General features: G+C 46.7%; 1 protein-coding gene across 1 annotated transcript in view; it reads right to left on the reverse strand.

Annotated features, from left to right (window-relative positions):
- Positions 1-5,762: 5,762 nt before the first annotated feature.
- Positions 5,763-13,905, reverse strand: part of Hebp1 (heme binding protein 1) — a 31,080-nt gene continuing 22,937 nt past the window's right edge. Inside the window, exon 4 of the mRNA XM_051155480.1 lies at positions 5,763-6,302. Coding sequence (XP_051011437.1) covers positions 6,128-6,302 — 175 coding nt within the window. The 3' untranslated portion in view covers positions 5,763-6,127. The remainder of the gene's footprint in view (positions 6,303-13,905) is intronic.

Raw genomic sequence — 13,905 nt, forward strand, 5'->3', positions numbered from 1 at the left:
TGCTCAAGATCAAAGAACATTACTCAAGAGTGGAGAAGCCGAGTGTAAATTAAGGAGATCTTCCTTAAACAAGCGGTGAGTAACTTCCTGGGCTTACTACTGAGGGTTCCCTTGGATTTGCGTATACAATCACTCCATGACCCCAGGACATTCTCATGTAAGCTTAATAATGTGGCATTGTGCCACAGTATGTGTAGAACAAATTTTACTGGACAGAGCTTGCAAAAATGCAAGGAATATTAAGGCCACAGCAAGGTGGTGGCTTCTGGGAGTCAGCAGAGCATGTTTATGATCGCAGATCAGGGGAGGCTGCAGCCTTGAGCTGTGACCCTGAGCCCTCAGCCTAGAGAAGAGTCAGCCACTGGTTCTCCTCTTCACTGTTGCCCAGCACAGATTTTCACCCATGTAAAATTGTCTTTACCATGTGCTCTACTTCAGCACCCCAGGCGGAGAGGTGAGAAGAGGCCAAAAGCTTAAAAACAAAAAACAAAAAACAAAAAACCTGCTGTTTTGGTAATGATACTGATGCAAATAAGTGGGGACCAGTAATGATTAGTCTACTCATTTGTAAGGTCTGGTGTCCTGTGGTCTACCTTCTATCTTTTATTCTTCCCTTAACCTTTCTTTCCTTCCTTCTTTCCTTCCTTGTAGTAGATGTAAATATGTTTTTGTTTTGATCCCAAGGGTGGGATGAGGAACAGACTTGTGAGAGAACAGGTGATGTTTATCCACTAGAAGAGGAATCACCTCTTGTGGGGGCTTGGTCTTTGCCAGCCAAAAAACATCTTAGTATAGATTCTGAGAGAATATATCTATATCTATATCTATATCTATATCTATATCTATATATCTATATCTATATCTATATCTATATATATATATCTCCAAAATAAGAGGCTGGGACTTTTGGTCTTGGTATTGTTTCCTATTGTTTGGCTGTTGATAGCTTTACTTGGAGATACTCCTAGAGAGAACTGCTCCAGAGAACGCTTCGAGGTTTTGGGTTCCAACAGCTGCTCCAGGTTCTGGCTCCTGTGGTTGCAGTCACCTTTGCTGAATTGCTGTTTAGAGGATCTCCTGGAATTCTGCCAACTATGCCAGTGGAATTGCTCCCAGGAACTGAGTCTAAGAAGGTCTATTTCTCTTGCCCTGACCAGTGGGGGTTCAACTAAAGCTCGGGAGGAGAATCACCTAAATGAGGGACAACACACAAGACACAAAGAATGAGAGCAAGTCTGAATATTCATCAAGCTCTCAAACTTTTATTTTTCAGGCAGCAGTTTTTATAATGCAGGAGACAGGGAAGCATATTGCTATGGCAACCCATCTGCAGGCTATCTCAAAACACAGGGAATTCCAGGCAGGGTCATAACGTTCTGCCACACAGAATATCTTGCTCTATCTTTGTCTAGTTTAACTGCTAAACCATAACAGGGTCAGCTAGTTTCTGGTAAAAAGTCAAGCTCTGGGAGAAACAGAAACTTAAACATGCAGACTTGGACAAGATGGCTGAACATTGGCCATATGGCCTAATGTCTGAAACATCCTCCTGTTCCCATTAATCTCTCTCCTATCTAGGATAGGTGGGTTGGAAGGGAGGTAGAAGCATTAAAGAACTCTAAATAAAGCAGGTTTGAAAAAGTTCGAAGTCTACGCTTCCTTCCTTCCTTCTGTTTTGTTTTGTTTTTCAAGACAGGGTTTCTCTGTGTAGCCTTGACTGTCCTGGACTCACTTTGTAGACCAGGCTGGCCTCAAACTCACAGCAATCCACCTGCCTCTGCCTCCCAAGTGCTGGGATTAAAGGTGTGCGCCACCACCACTTCCTTCCTTCTTTCTTTCTTTTTCTTTTGTCTTTTTTTTTTTATTTTGGAGACTATCTCACTTTTAGTTCTGGTTAGAACTCAATGTGCAGTCCAGGTAGGCCTTGAACTTGTGGCAATCCTTCTGCCTCAGCCTTCCAAGAGTGTGTGCCACCATGCCCGATCTGGGTTATATTTTTGTTGTTTGTTTGTTTGTTTTTCCCTGCTTAAGATGGGGTTTCATTTATCACAGGCTAGACTCAAACACTATGTAGCCAAGTCTGTCTTTTAAATTCACATTCCTCTTGTCTCCAGAGGACAAGGACTATGGGTGCACACCATCGTGCCAGTTACTTTTCACTGTTAAATACAGAATTGGGGTAAACTTGTTTTGTTTCCTTAGCTCTTACCTCTTGTGTTTTGTTTGTTGTCAATCATCCAGTCACCCTGGGTCTTCAGTGTGTGTGTCGGGGGGGGGGGGGGGGGGGTGGCTGAAGCCATTCTTCTTGCATCCACAGTGGCTTTCACAGGGAAGGGAGGAGAGATGGGGAACAGCAGGCAGTGGGGGTTCATCAGAGAAAGCCTGCAGATCTTCTGTGAGCTGGCCTCGCCCATCTCAACCGCTCTCTTTTCTCCTCTAGCACTTGCCCTAGGGCATTCACTCGCCCATCCTGAAATCACTGCGGATCATCCTCCCAAAGCCATCCTGAACCTTTGTCCTGCACCTCTGGCTTTCCCAGCTACAGAGGCACACAATTCCCAGATTTCACACACTTCCCAACTTGCACACACGTCCCAAGTTGCACACATTTCCCAAATTGCAAACACTTCCTAAGTTGGACACACATCTTGCAGCCTTGTCCATTAGTGGAACTCTGCTGGGGGAACTCTGGAAAATGTTTTGTTCTCTCACACAATGGGACCAAGGACGTGGCAGGTGCAGCTTCCTCTCCTTGGTCCTTTCCTGCCTTGAGCAGGGACGTGACAGCAGGAGCTGCCCCAGCCATTTTGCAGCCTTGAGACAAAAAAGCAAGCATTTGCCATCCAACCTGCTTGTATATGTCTTGCTAGGTGAGAAAAGGAAACCTTGCCAGTTTCTTCTAATACTTACTGTATTTGTAAATGATATATCTGGGGGAGTGGGGAGCATTCAGAGACAAGGGAATTCCAGAACCTTTTGAAAAGGTGTGGGGCTCAAGCTACCATCAATGGGATGATGAGAGCCAGCCATCTAAAAAGGTGACAAGGGATTTGTTGTTATTGTTGGCTACACTGTAGTGAGGAAGAGATTAGAAAGGAGGGGAGCTGGGGAAGTAGAGATCAAATCACATAGGGCTTTGCAGGTCAAAAGTGGACTTTCAGTTGTCATGGTGCAAGGGGTTAACAATGAATGAGGCTGGTCTTCCTGACTCAGCCACATGCCCCTTCTTGTATTTTCTGGACTGTGGACAGGAGTTTCCTTCTAAAATATGATAGGGTCACATTTCTAATCAATGCTACACAAGTACTTTGAATTTTTCTTGGGAAGAAAAAAAAAATCCAAACTGTGCTGGAGAGATGGCTTAATGGTTAAGAGTGCTTGTTGCAAATCGAAACAACTCTGAGATTCCATCTTACACCCATCAGAATGGCTAAGATCAAAAATTCAAGTGACACCACATGCTGGCGAGGATGTAGAGAGAGAGGAACACTCCTTCATTGCTGGTGGGAACGCAAACTAGCACAGCCACTTTGGAAATCTATCTGGAACTATCTCAGAAAACTGGGAACAAGGTTTCCTCAAGACCCAGCTATTCCACTCCTTGGAATATACCCAGAAGATGCACCAGCACACAACAGGGACATATGCTCAACCATGTTCAAAGCGGCCTTATTCATAATAGCCAGAACATGGAAACAGCCTAAGTGTCCCTCAGTAGAAGAATGGATAAAGAAAATGTGGTACATTTACACTATGGAATACTACTCAGCTATTAAAAACAAGGAATTCCCAAAATTTGTGGACAAATGGATGGAACTAGAAATGATCATAGTGAGTGAGTTAACCCAGAAGCAGAAAGAGTCAAATGGTATATCTCACTTATATTTGGACAGTAGCCCAAGAGGCATGTCCCATGAAAGTATTTACTTACCAGGAAAGTGGGACAGAGGGGAGGACATCCTACTGGGACTCTAGGTGAGAGAAGCATGGGAGAATGGGGAATTAGAAGGATCCAGAGGGTCCTAGAAACCTACAAGAAGAACATTATGATGGGCAGATCTGGGCCCAGGGGTCCCGCTCAAACTATGGCACCAGCCAAGGACAATACATGCAGTAAACTTCGAACCTCTACCCAGATCTATCCAATGGACAGGACATTCTCCACAGTTGAGTGGAGAGTGGGGACTGACTTTGACACGAAGTCTGGTGCCCCATATTTGACCATGTCCCCTGGATGGGTAGGCCTGGTGGCACTCAGAGGAAGGAAAGCAGGCTACCAAGAAGAGACTTGATACCCTATGAGCATATACAGGGGGAGGAGGTCCCCCTCAGTCATAGGGGAGGGGAGTAGGGGGAAAGCGGGAGGGAGGGAGGAATGGGAGGATACAAGGGATGGGATAATAATTTAGATGTAATATGAATTATATATATACATATACAGAGTGCTTGCTGCTTAGTCACGAGGATTTGAGTGTGGATCCCAAAAAGCACATAAGAAGCCAGGCATCCCAAACACACACACCAAACAAACCAACAAAAAAATCCAAATTACTTTACATGACCTAAGGGTCTATGCTACATTTTTCTTAGTCTTGGGTTCAGTGTGGAAGCCTGGAGGGGGGGGGGGGCAGTCTCACCTCCTCATCTGTGTGAACATCCTGATGCTACCACCAACACAGAGTAAGCATGTGAAGTGAGCGTCACAGTCTGGGCACAGTGCATCCGGGGCAACCAAGGCCAATCTTTAGAAAACAGCCGCGGCTGTAACCCAGAAGCAAGCCTGGAAGGCCTCCAGCAAATGCGTCACCAGCTTTGGTTTCTTCTTACTTCTCACCTGTTTCCCCCTTCCTAGCTCTTCCCACTACTAAGCGTTGTGGAGGAAGCCCTTGCTGTCCCCATAGTAACATGGACAGGTGGCCTCCGAGTTTCTTCTGGGGGATTCTTTACAGGTGTCTAAATCGGGGCTGTTGATGGGGCTTGGGTCTGGTGCCCCTCATGACCCCTAAGCTCCTTCCCTTGCCACCTTTCCCCACTTCCCGCTCACAGACTCCCCTCCCGCCTTTTCTTCTCTGCAGGCCAAACTATGCATCATTTCATTCATTCCTGTCCTGTTTAGTTAAGGAAACTGGACTCGAGCCCTTTCTGATCTCACCTCATCTTCCTGGCGAAATTTCCTGCCCCCCCCCCCCCCCACGGGGTTGGTTGTGTGTGTGGGAGTGTGATTTTTGTTCTCCATCTGCATGTGTAACTTCTGCAAAACCCCGGTGGACCACAGCTGCAAACCTGATCCTCAGCTATTGTTCATAGATGGGCTGCCGCCGCCGCAGGGAAGCCCTGGTAAGCATCAGCTCAGAGACAGCCAGGCGTCGAGAAGGCAGCCTCTTTCCCTGGGACCCTTGGAGAATGCTCTGCAAACTCCAGATCTCTAAATACAGCCACCGCCACCAACAGTTTTCTGTGAAGACTGGCCGTCTTGGGATGGCCTGGAGGGATGGCTCAATGGTTAAGGGTGCTTGCTGGTCCAGGGGACCAGAATTCAGTTCCCAGCAACCTGAGTCTGGTGGCTCCCAAGCTCTTGTAACTCTAGCTCCATGGGATTGGATGCGTTCATATGGGCTATGAGGGCACCTGCAAACACACACACACACACACACACACACACACACACACACACACACACACGCACACACACACACATACACACAAATAAATATTTCTTAAAGGACTATAGAACTTGGAGAAAAATTATACTTGCAACTGTCTGCTGCTTAAGTCAAAGATTTGTATTTTTGGCTTCTTTCTAGACAAGATTCTCAAAAGAACCACAGACGAAAGCTCATGCATACACCACATGTTCGCTCACTAACAAAAATACAACTTCGGTAATTTTTAAAAAACCGGTCTTCAGTGACCCAGATGGCTGACAAAATGCCGCCGGGATTTTTCTGATCTGCCAGAGAATTTTCTAACCCAACAAGAACGATGCTGCCAGTCTTGGCTTACTTCAGAAACCTGGCAGTGAGGGGTTTTGAAGGAAAGCTGGAACTGGAAGAGTCCCTGCCCTCTTGACCCCAAGTCAGGGGACACAGAGGCACCCTTCCAGAATGTTCTCAGTTCGTTCACTGACTCATGCTTTCACAAGCCAGACCTCATTGCGACGTCCATAGGGCTTCATGGGAGGGTCGTACCCGGTGCAGTAGTAAATGTCACCCTGGTAGGTGGCCGGCGTGCCCTCCAGGGCGTTACGCAGCTGGGTGGCATGAGCAATGTAGTCAGCTTCCTTGGCATAACCACCGAATTGCCTGAAGATAAGAGGAACAAGAGCTGTTAAGAAGGGACATGGTGTTGTGGAGAAAGCAAATCTTTTAGAGAAGACATGGCCGTGGTTAGGTCAAGCATGCCAGAGAGGTGAGACTTGGGGCGTAGGTTTCACCTCACCCGTAAACATGCAATGAATGTTGTTCTTACTCTAAGTCATGAGTGTTGCATGCAGCACTGCAACCGAAAACTATAACTCGGGGTATGAAATGCAGCACTGGTCACAAGCTAAACATGAGCCAAATATGAGGCTGACTGTTCCATGGCCTTTCACCCTTTTCTCTGGCTCCCTCTGCTGCCTCAGCTGCTCCTTTTCTTAGCCTGTCACCCGCAGAAAGGACAGGCACCCAGGAGGAGCAACTGTGGAGTTGTCAAGTTGGGGATAGCAACTGTGTGTCTTCTAAAGCAGGGTCGCTGTCATGACTGAGCATGTCCTAACAGGGACAAAGGGTAGCTTCATCAGATCAGGGCTGAGCAAGGCTGGGACCCAAGGATGTCTTGGGAGGGACCCCATGCAAGCTTCACACGCCTCCCCAAAAGAAGAAACCTCTTCCAGTGACTCCCTTCTCTAAAAAATTGTGAAAAATTTCCTTAATTTTTAGGAAGTAAAAGACACCCTCTGAGATTGGGTTATCTAACTTGATGGCAGAGGTAGGAGATAGAGAACCCGTCTCTTTCCAGCCAGTCTCCATTTTGTATCGCTGCCTCCACACCAAAACTCATCCTGTTGCCAGCTCTAAATATACCACTCTACATCTGGGCCTCACTAACCTCTTTATTAGAGTCAGATACACCCCTATGGCTAATGTGAGCTTTGTGACTCAAAATCTGACTTTGCACCGGGCCAGCATGAGGCCAAGTACTACATTATTTTTGGTGGAGTTCTTTGAATCACGCTTGGCTCTTTTACGAGTGGTTAGTCACGCTCTGCCAGCACTCAGACTGTTGATTGCAGGGTCACCCAGGACTTCATGTGTGAGGGATTGCCCATTCTAATGTCTAAACAACAGTCAGAGGACAGGGATGGAGACGAAGCCAATTTCTGACGAATGCAGCTTGGTTTTTCATGCAAACTGATGGAAGAGTGAAGGGCAGAGGAGACGGCTGAGCTCTGCTTCCCTGAGCCTCACCAAGGAGGACACTGGATTAATAGGCAGAAGATAAGGTTCCAGGGCTTTCTAGCAGTAAAGGCTGCAGGACAATGGCGTTTTGTGATGTCTGTGTTTGAGAGTCACCTATGGGAAATAAAGAGGATACTAGCTACGGGAACACATGTGGAAGGGTTCCCATCGCCTCTGCTCGTTATGCCTTGATATAAAACCGTTCTGTGGAAACAGATAATTCTTGTTCTCTCATTTGCTGATTTTTCATGGGCTGGAGAGATGGGTCAGAGGTCAAAAGCACCTGTTGATCCTACAAAGGACCTGAGTTCTTAGCACCCTCATCGAACAGCTTACAACTACCTATAACCCCAGCTCTAGGGGATCCAATGCCCTCTTCTGTCCCCTAAAGATACAAAACCAATCGTAGACACATACAGACCTGTTCAATTGAATGTAAAATAAATCTTAAGAACAAACAAACAAAAACCCAAACAAAACCCATTTTGGAAAGGTCTAGAAGTTTTGTGCTCAAATGCACCTTTTATCAGCTGGAGGCAAGATGGCTGTATGCATACTCCAATCCTAGCCCTAGACTTTCCAGCTCACGGTCAAGGTCAAATTCTTTACTATCCTGAATATTTGAGTCCTTCATTAAGTAAGGATGACAGCAGTAATCTTGAGAGGTTATTGGGGGAAATTAAGGGAGAAAAGACTGCCACATGCCCAGTGTAGAGTCACACAGTAGGTTATAGTTGTCCCTTAGTATCTATGAAGTGCTTATTCTAGCACCTGCAAAGATACTCAAATCTGCAGCTACTTAAGTCACTTATGCAAACAGCATAGTACCTGCATGTGCCCCATGTGGTCCTCTCATATACCTTATTTTATTAGGTGTGTGTATGTGTGTGTGTGTGTGTGTGTGTGCATGCATGCGTGCATGTACAATATGTGAGGGAGGTTATATGCTCTAGCACAGGTGGAGGGAAGAGGACAACTTTTGGGAGTCAGTTTTCTCTTTCCACAGTGGGTCTCAGGGACCAAGCCCAGGTCTTCAGGCCTACACGCTAAGCACTTTTACCCTCCGAGTGTTGGCCCCTCTCATGACCTTCAAAATAATTTTTGGATTACGGGGTACACCCCATGCAATGCAAAAGCTGTGTAAATAGCTGTTAAAATGTGTCACTTAGGGAATAATAATGAGGAAAGAGAGTTTGTGGGGCCAGTGAATGGCTCATTTGATAAAAGTACTTGCAAACCAAGCCTGGTGACCTCAGTTAGATCTCCAGGATTCATGTGGTCAAAGAGAGAACAGATTCCTACAAGTCATTTTCCGGCATCCATAGGTTCCCCATGGAACAGAGACACACAGACACACACACACACAGACACACACAGACATACACACACACACACACACACACACACACACACAACAATTACCCCAAAGTGTTTTTAAAAAAAAGTTTGTATATGTTTGGAACAGATGTAAATTTCACCATGTATTTTTGCCACACAGATCAGTGTTGGGGCCAGCAGAGATGAAATATTCATGTGACAATTATTTCTTATCATTTTTGTTGCATTTATTTATTTACTGTGTGTATATGGGTGGGTGCCCGTATGCATGGCATGGTGCCATGCTGTGGGGGACAGAGCACAATGCATACAATGAATATAGGTTGGTTCTTTCTTTTTACCAAGTGCATCCTGGGTGGTCAGCCTTGTCATCCAAGACATTTATCAGCTGAGCCATCTCAAGAGCCCTCACATGGCACTTCCTCACTGAGGATCTGAGTGCCTGTCTGACACTGAGTGACAGCTAATTTTTATCATCAGCCTGACTGAATTTGGAGGCTCCCAGGGACACACCTCAGGATGTGCCTGTAAGGAAGGTTCCAGTGGGGTTTAACTGAGAAGGGAATCTCACTGGCACTATCTCACAGGCTGGGGTCCTGGACTGAAGAAGAAAGGAAGAAAAGAGAAACAGAGCTGAGCTTTGGCATTCATTGCTCTCCACTTGCTCACTATGGATGTGGTGTGGCTGGTGTGAGTTGATCACTGTGGATGTGGTGTGGCCGGTGTGAACTGATCACTGTGGATGTGGTGTGGCCGGTGTGAGTTGATCACTGTGGATGTGGTGTGGCCAGTGTGGGTTGATCACTATGGATGCAGTGTGGCTGGTGTGAGTGGCTCACTATGGATGTGGTATGGCCAGTGTGAATTGATCACTATGGGTGCGGTGTGGCCGGTGTGAGTTGACCACCGTGGATGTGGTGTGGCCGGTGACCTCATACACCTGCCTCCAGCCTTCTCTTGCAATGAGTTGTAGTCCATCTCCAACTTAGCCAAGTGGAAAGTTTCCTCCCTTAAGTTGCTTTTTGTTGTCACAGCAACAAGGAAGCTAACACACACAGGGAAAATCTTAGACCAGGCAAAGAACTGGAATCAGGGATTCTCACTGGGAAGCGATGGATCTGGTGGCAGAAACCCAGGTTTTTCCACTCAGGGGCTACTGACTACAGTCACAATGAGGAGTGATCCAAGGTATGGATATTGCTCAGAAAGCTGACAGCTTGCTCTCAGGGGTCCTATGACCTCCCTCAGTGGTGACCACAGGAAGAGGACCTCTTAAAGGATGCCTGGAAGTCAGAGAGCCAGTAGAGAAGGACAACGGGAATGCCATCACTCAAGAGTTCACCCCTGAAGCCAGGCTTGGTGGCACACACCTTTAATCCCAGCACTCGGGAGGCAGAGGCAGGGGGATCGCTGTGAGTTTGAGGCCAGCCTAGTCTACAAGGACAGCCAAGATAACATAGAGAAACCCTATCTCGGGAAAACAAAAAAACAAACAAACAAAAAAACAAACAAATAAAACAAAACAAAGAGTTTACTCCTGAAAACTCCTGTTTCTATTCCTGGGCAGAACATGATGCTTGTAATAAAAGTAAAATGTCCGAATTGCTTCACCATAGAAACTACTAGAAAACAAACAAGGCTGGGAGGGTCATAGAAATACAGCCATGTGCTGTCTTCTCTGCTCATTTTACCAACTCAATCTGACCCTGGTAACAGAAAGACACAAACAGGCCAGATAGCCGAGTTTTTCCAGCCAGGACCACAGCGCCTCGAACACAGGAGGCCCAGCCCCATCTGACTCAGCCTGTCACCGCCAAGGAGCGCCTCATTCCTGGCAGTCTCGGCCTCCCCTCTGCACACACAGGATGACGCTCAGTGTCCACAGCTCTCCAAATTCGCAGCGTTGCTTGAGTGAGCACTAAGGAATGCTCGTAAAGTGCTCTGAGCTCCCAAAAGGAAGTAAAGTGTTGAAATTGTTTTTGTAAGCCTGTTAATAAGTTTCTACCTCCTTGTCTTTAGAGAAGCTGTCCTCCAGGGCACTGTATTTTATCTCATCTAAAGTCAGAGTAAGGGACTGTGGTTACCATGGTAGCGGGAGCAAGCGTGCATGCGATAAGAGGGACTAACTAAAAAGACCAGGAAAGTTAGGAGGTGACTAAGGAGCAGGCGTTCAGTCAGTGAAGGAGGCCAGTATGCTTGCTGTGTTATCTTTCTGTGGTGCTGCTGAGCGATGAGGAAGGAAAAGAAAAAAACCCGGATGACTCAGATTGACCATCTAATGTTGTCTAAAACTTTAACAAGGGGTCAACACCAGTTTGCAGAGTTAGCCGTTGTCCTAATTTTCTCCCTCTGTTACTGTGACAGAACACTGAGCAAGAGGACAGAAGGGGTTTATGAGGCTTAATCACAGGGCATTTCATTACTGTCGGAAGTCAGGGCTTGAATCTGGAGGCAGGAACTGAAGTAGAGGCCACAGAGCAGTGGTTCTCCAACTCCCCAGCGCTGCTAACCCTTTAATACAGTTTCTCATGTTGTGGTGACCCTCAACCATAAAGATATTTTGCTGCTACTTTGTTACTGTAATTTTGCTACTGTTATAGATCAGAATGTAAGTATGCAATTGTATCTGATATAACACCCCTGTAAAAGAGTCATTCAAACCCCAAAGGGGACAGGACCCACAGGCTGAGAAACGCTGCTATAGAGGCACCCTGCTTACTGACTTGCCCCCCACCGTGGCTTGCTCAGGCTGCTTTCTTAGAGCACCCAGTGCCACCAGCCCAGGGCTGGCACCTCCCAGCTGGTGCACATCAATCATTAATCAAGAAAATGCCAAAGACTTATCTATAGGCCAACTAAGGGAGGTAATTTATCAATTGAGGTTCCCTCTTGCCTGGTGTGCTGGCTAGTTTTATGTCAATCTGACACATGCAAGGGCCACTGGAGAGGAACAAGCCTATAGGGCCTTTTTATTAATTGGTGATTGATCCGGGAGACCCAGCCCATTGTGGGTGAGGCTACCTGGGCTGGTGGTTCGGTGTTCTACACAAAAGCAGGCAGAGCAAGTCATGGGGAGCAAGCCAGTAAGCAGCAACTCCTTCAGGCCTCTGCATTAGCTTCTGCCTCCAGGTTCCTGCCCTGTTTGAGTTCCTGTCCTGACTTCCCTCAGTGATGGACTACGATGTGGAAGTGTAAGCCAAAGGAACCCTTTCCTCCCTAACTTGGGTTTAGTCACAGTGTTTCATCACAGCAATAGTAACCCTAAGACACCAGGTGACTCTAGACTGTGCCAAGCTGACAAAACTAACCAGCTGTGTATGCAGCAGCTTTGCTCCAGGCAAGGAGTGTAGCAGAAGAGAAACTGCAAATCTCAATTTCCCCAGGACCAGGGGCATCTCATCCAAGCACACCGAACAAGTGCTGGCTGGGTAGAGCCTAACTGAGCACAGAGCCCAGGGTGGAAGATCTGTGAGAGGGCAGAGGACTTCTGCTCTCTGGTGTCCTGGCCACCAGCGTTAGCGGTCGGGTCAGACATATAGAGATTATACGGGCAGATGGAAACACAGCGTGGCTGGTGATGTGTGGACGTTTACATATATGATCCTATCTCATTTTTGTGACAAGCTAGGCTTTGCTATCTCTGTTTTACAGACATGGAAACCATATGAGTCATAAGCCATCAATTCTACGGGCATGGCTGCTGAGTGAACTGGGGTTGTAATATCGGTCACCTGACAACAACTCCTGGTTTCCATCTCTCTCTCTCTCTCTCTCTCTCTCTCTCTCTCTCTCTCTCTCTCTCCTTTATTGTTTGCAGAGCTGAGAGCAAACGAAGGGCTACGTGCATGCTGGGTAATCCCGCTGCCACTGAGCTACACCAAGGGCCACGTGCATGCTGGGTAAGCCCCTGTCACTGAACTACACCCCTTGCCCTTCCAACTTCCATTCTTTCCTTTTTTTTCTTTTTGGAGATAGTGTCTCTGTAGCCCAGGCTGGCCTCATATACTTACTATGTATCTCAGATGGCCTCAAATGCATGGCACACTTCCTGCCTCTGCCTCCCAAGTGCTGAGATTAAAGGCATACTCCCCTACCACCTGGCCCTCTTTTTTTTTTTTTTTTTTAAATGTCTCTGAGACACTGTCTTACCATGTAGCCCTGGCTAGCCTTTAACTTTCTATGTAGACCAGGTTGACATGGAACTCATGAGAGCGCTGCTGGGATTAGAAGTATGTACCACCATACCTAATAAACATACATGCATGCAAATCACACACACACACACACACACACACACACACACACACACACACACACACACGTTTGGTGTGCATATGGGGGTCAGAATTCAGCTTTCAGGAAATAGTTAGAGGCCAGCCTGGTCTGTGAGTTCCAGAACAGTCAGAACTGTTACACAGAGAAACTCTGTCTCAAAAAACAAAACAAAAACCAAACAAAAGCATTCAGGTAGTATTAACTTTTTTCCTAAGGCATTTTATTAAATAAAAAGTTCTGCTATTTAATGTATAATCTCTCTATGGACACCTCTTTACAAGGTTGTAGAATTTAGTCACCAAACATCCTCAAAGCATTACTTGAAACACTGTTGCCTTGGTATCTTATCAACCTTGCTTCCAGCGGAACCAGAGTTAACACACAGGGCCCAAGCTCTGTGAACGCACATCTGACTTGTGGTGCCACCATGTGGCCAACCCAGAAATAATCTCACAATAAATTAGGATTGTATGCTCAGTTATAAAACATGCATTCTTGGAGCAAGGCTAAATAATTGCAGTACTCGGTACTTTCCGAACTGTTTGTTTGAGGCAATGTTTCACTCTGTACCTGGGGGTTGCCTCAAACGCTAACCCATCTAGCCGAGCCTCCGAGTTCCGCGGTTGTAGATAACTACTGCCTTCCTGTGTTTAGATTTCAGAGACTTCCACAGGCCTGCCTTAATTCTTCCTCGGTTCCCTGCCCCCTGCCCCCACCCACTCCTCCTTTCTTCCCTCCCTCCCTCTTCCCTTCCTTCCCTCCCTTCTTTTCTTCCAGGGATTCACTCTATGTGTGGGTTACATGTAATGGATATACATGTTCCTGTGTGTGCTCATGTACGCATATGCTGGTG

Source organism: Acomys russatus, chromosome 13 (genome assembly GCF_903995435.1).
Source record: "Acomys russatus chromosome 13, mAcoRus1.1, whole genome shotgun sequence".
Taxonomy (NCBI): domain Eukaryota; kingdom Metazoa; phylum Chordata; class Mammalia; order Rodentia; family Muridae; genus Acomys; species Acomys russatus.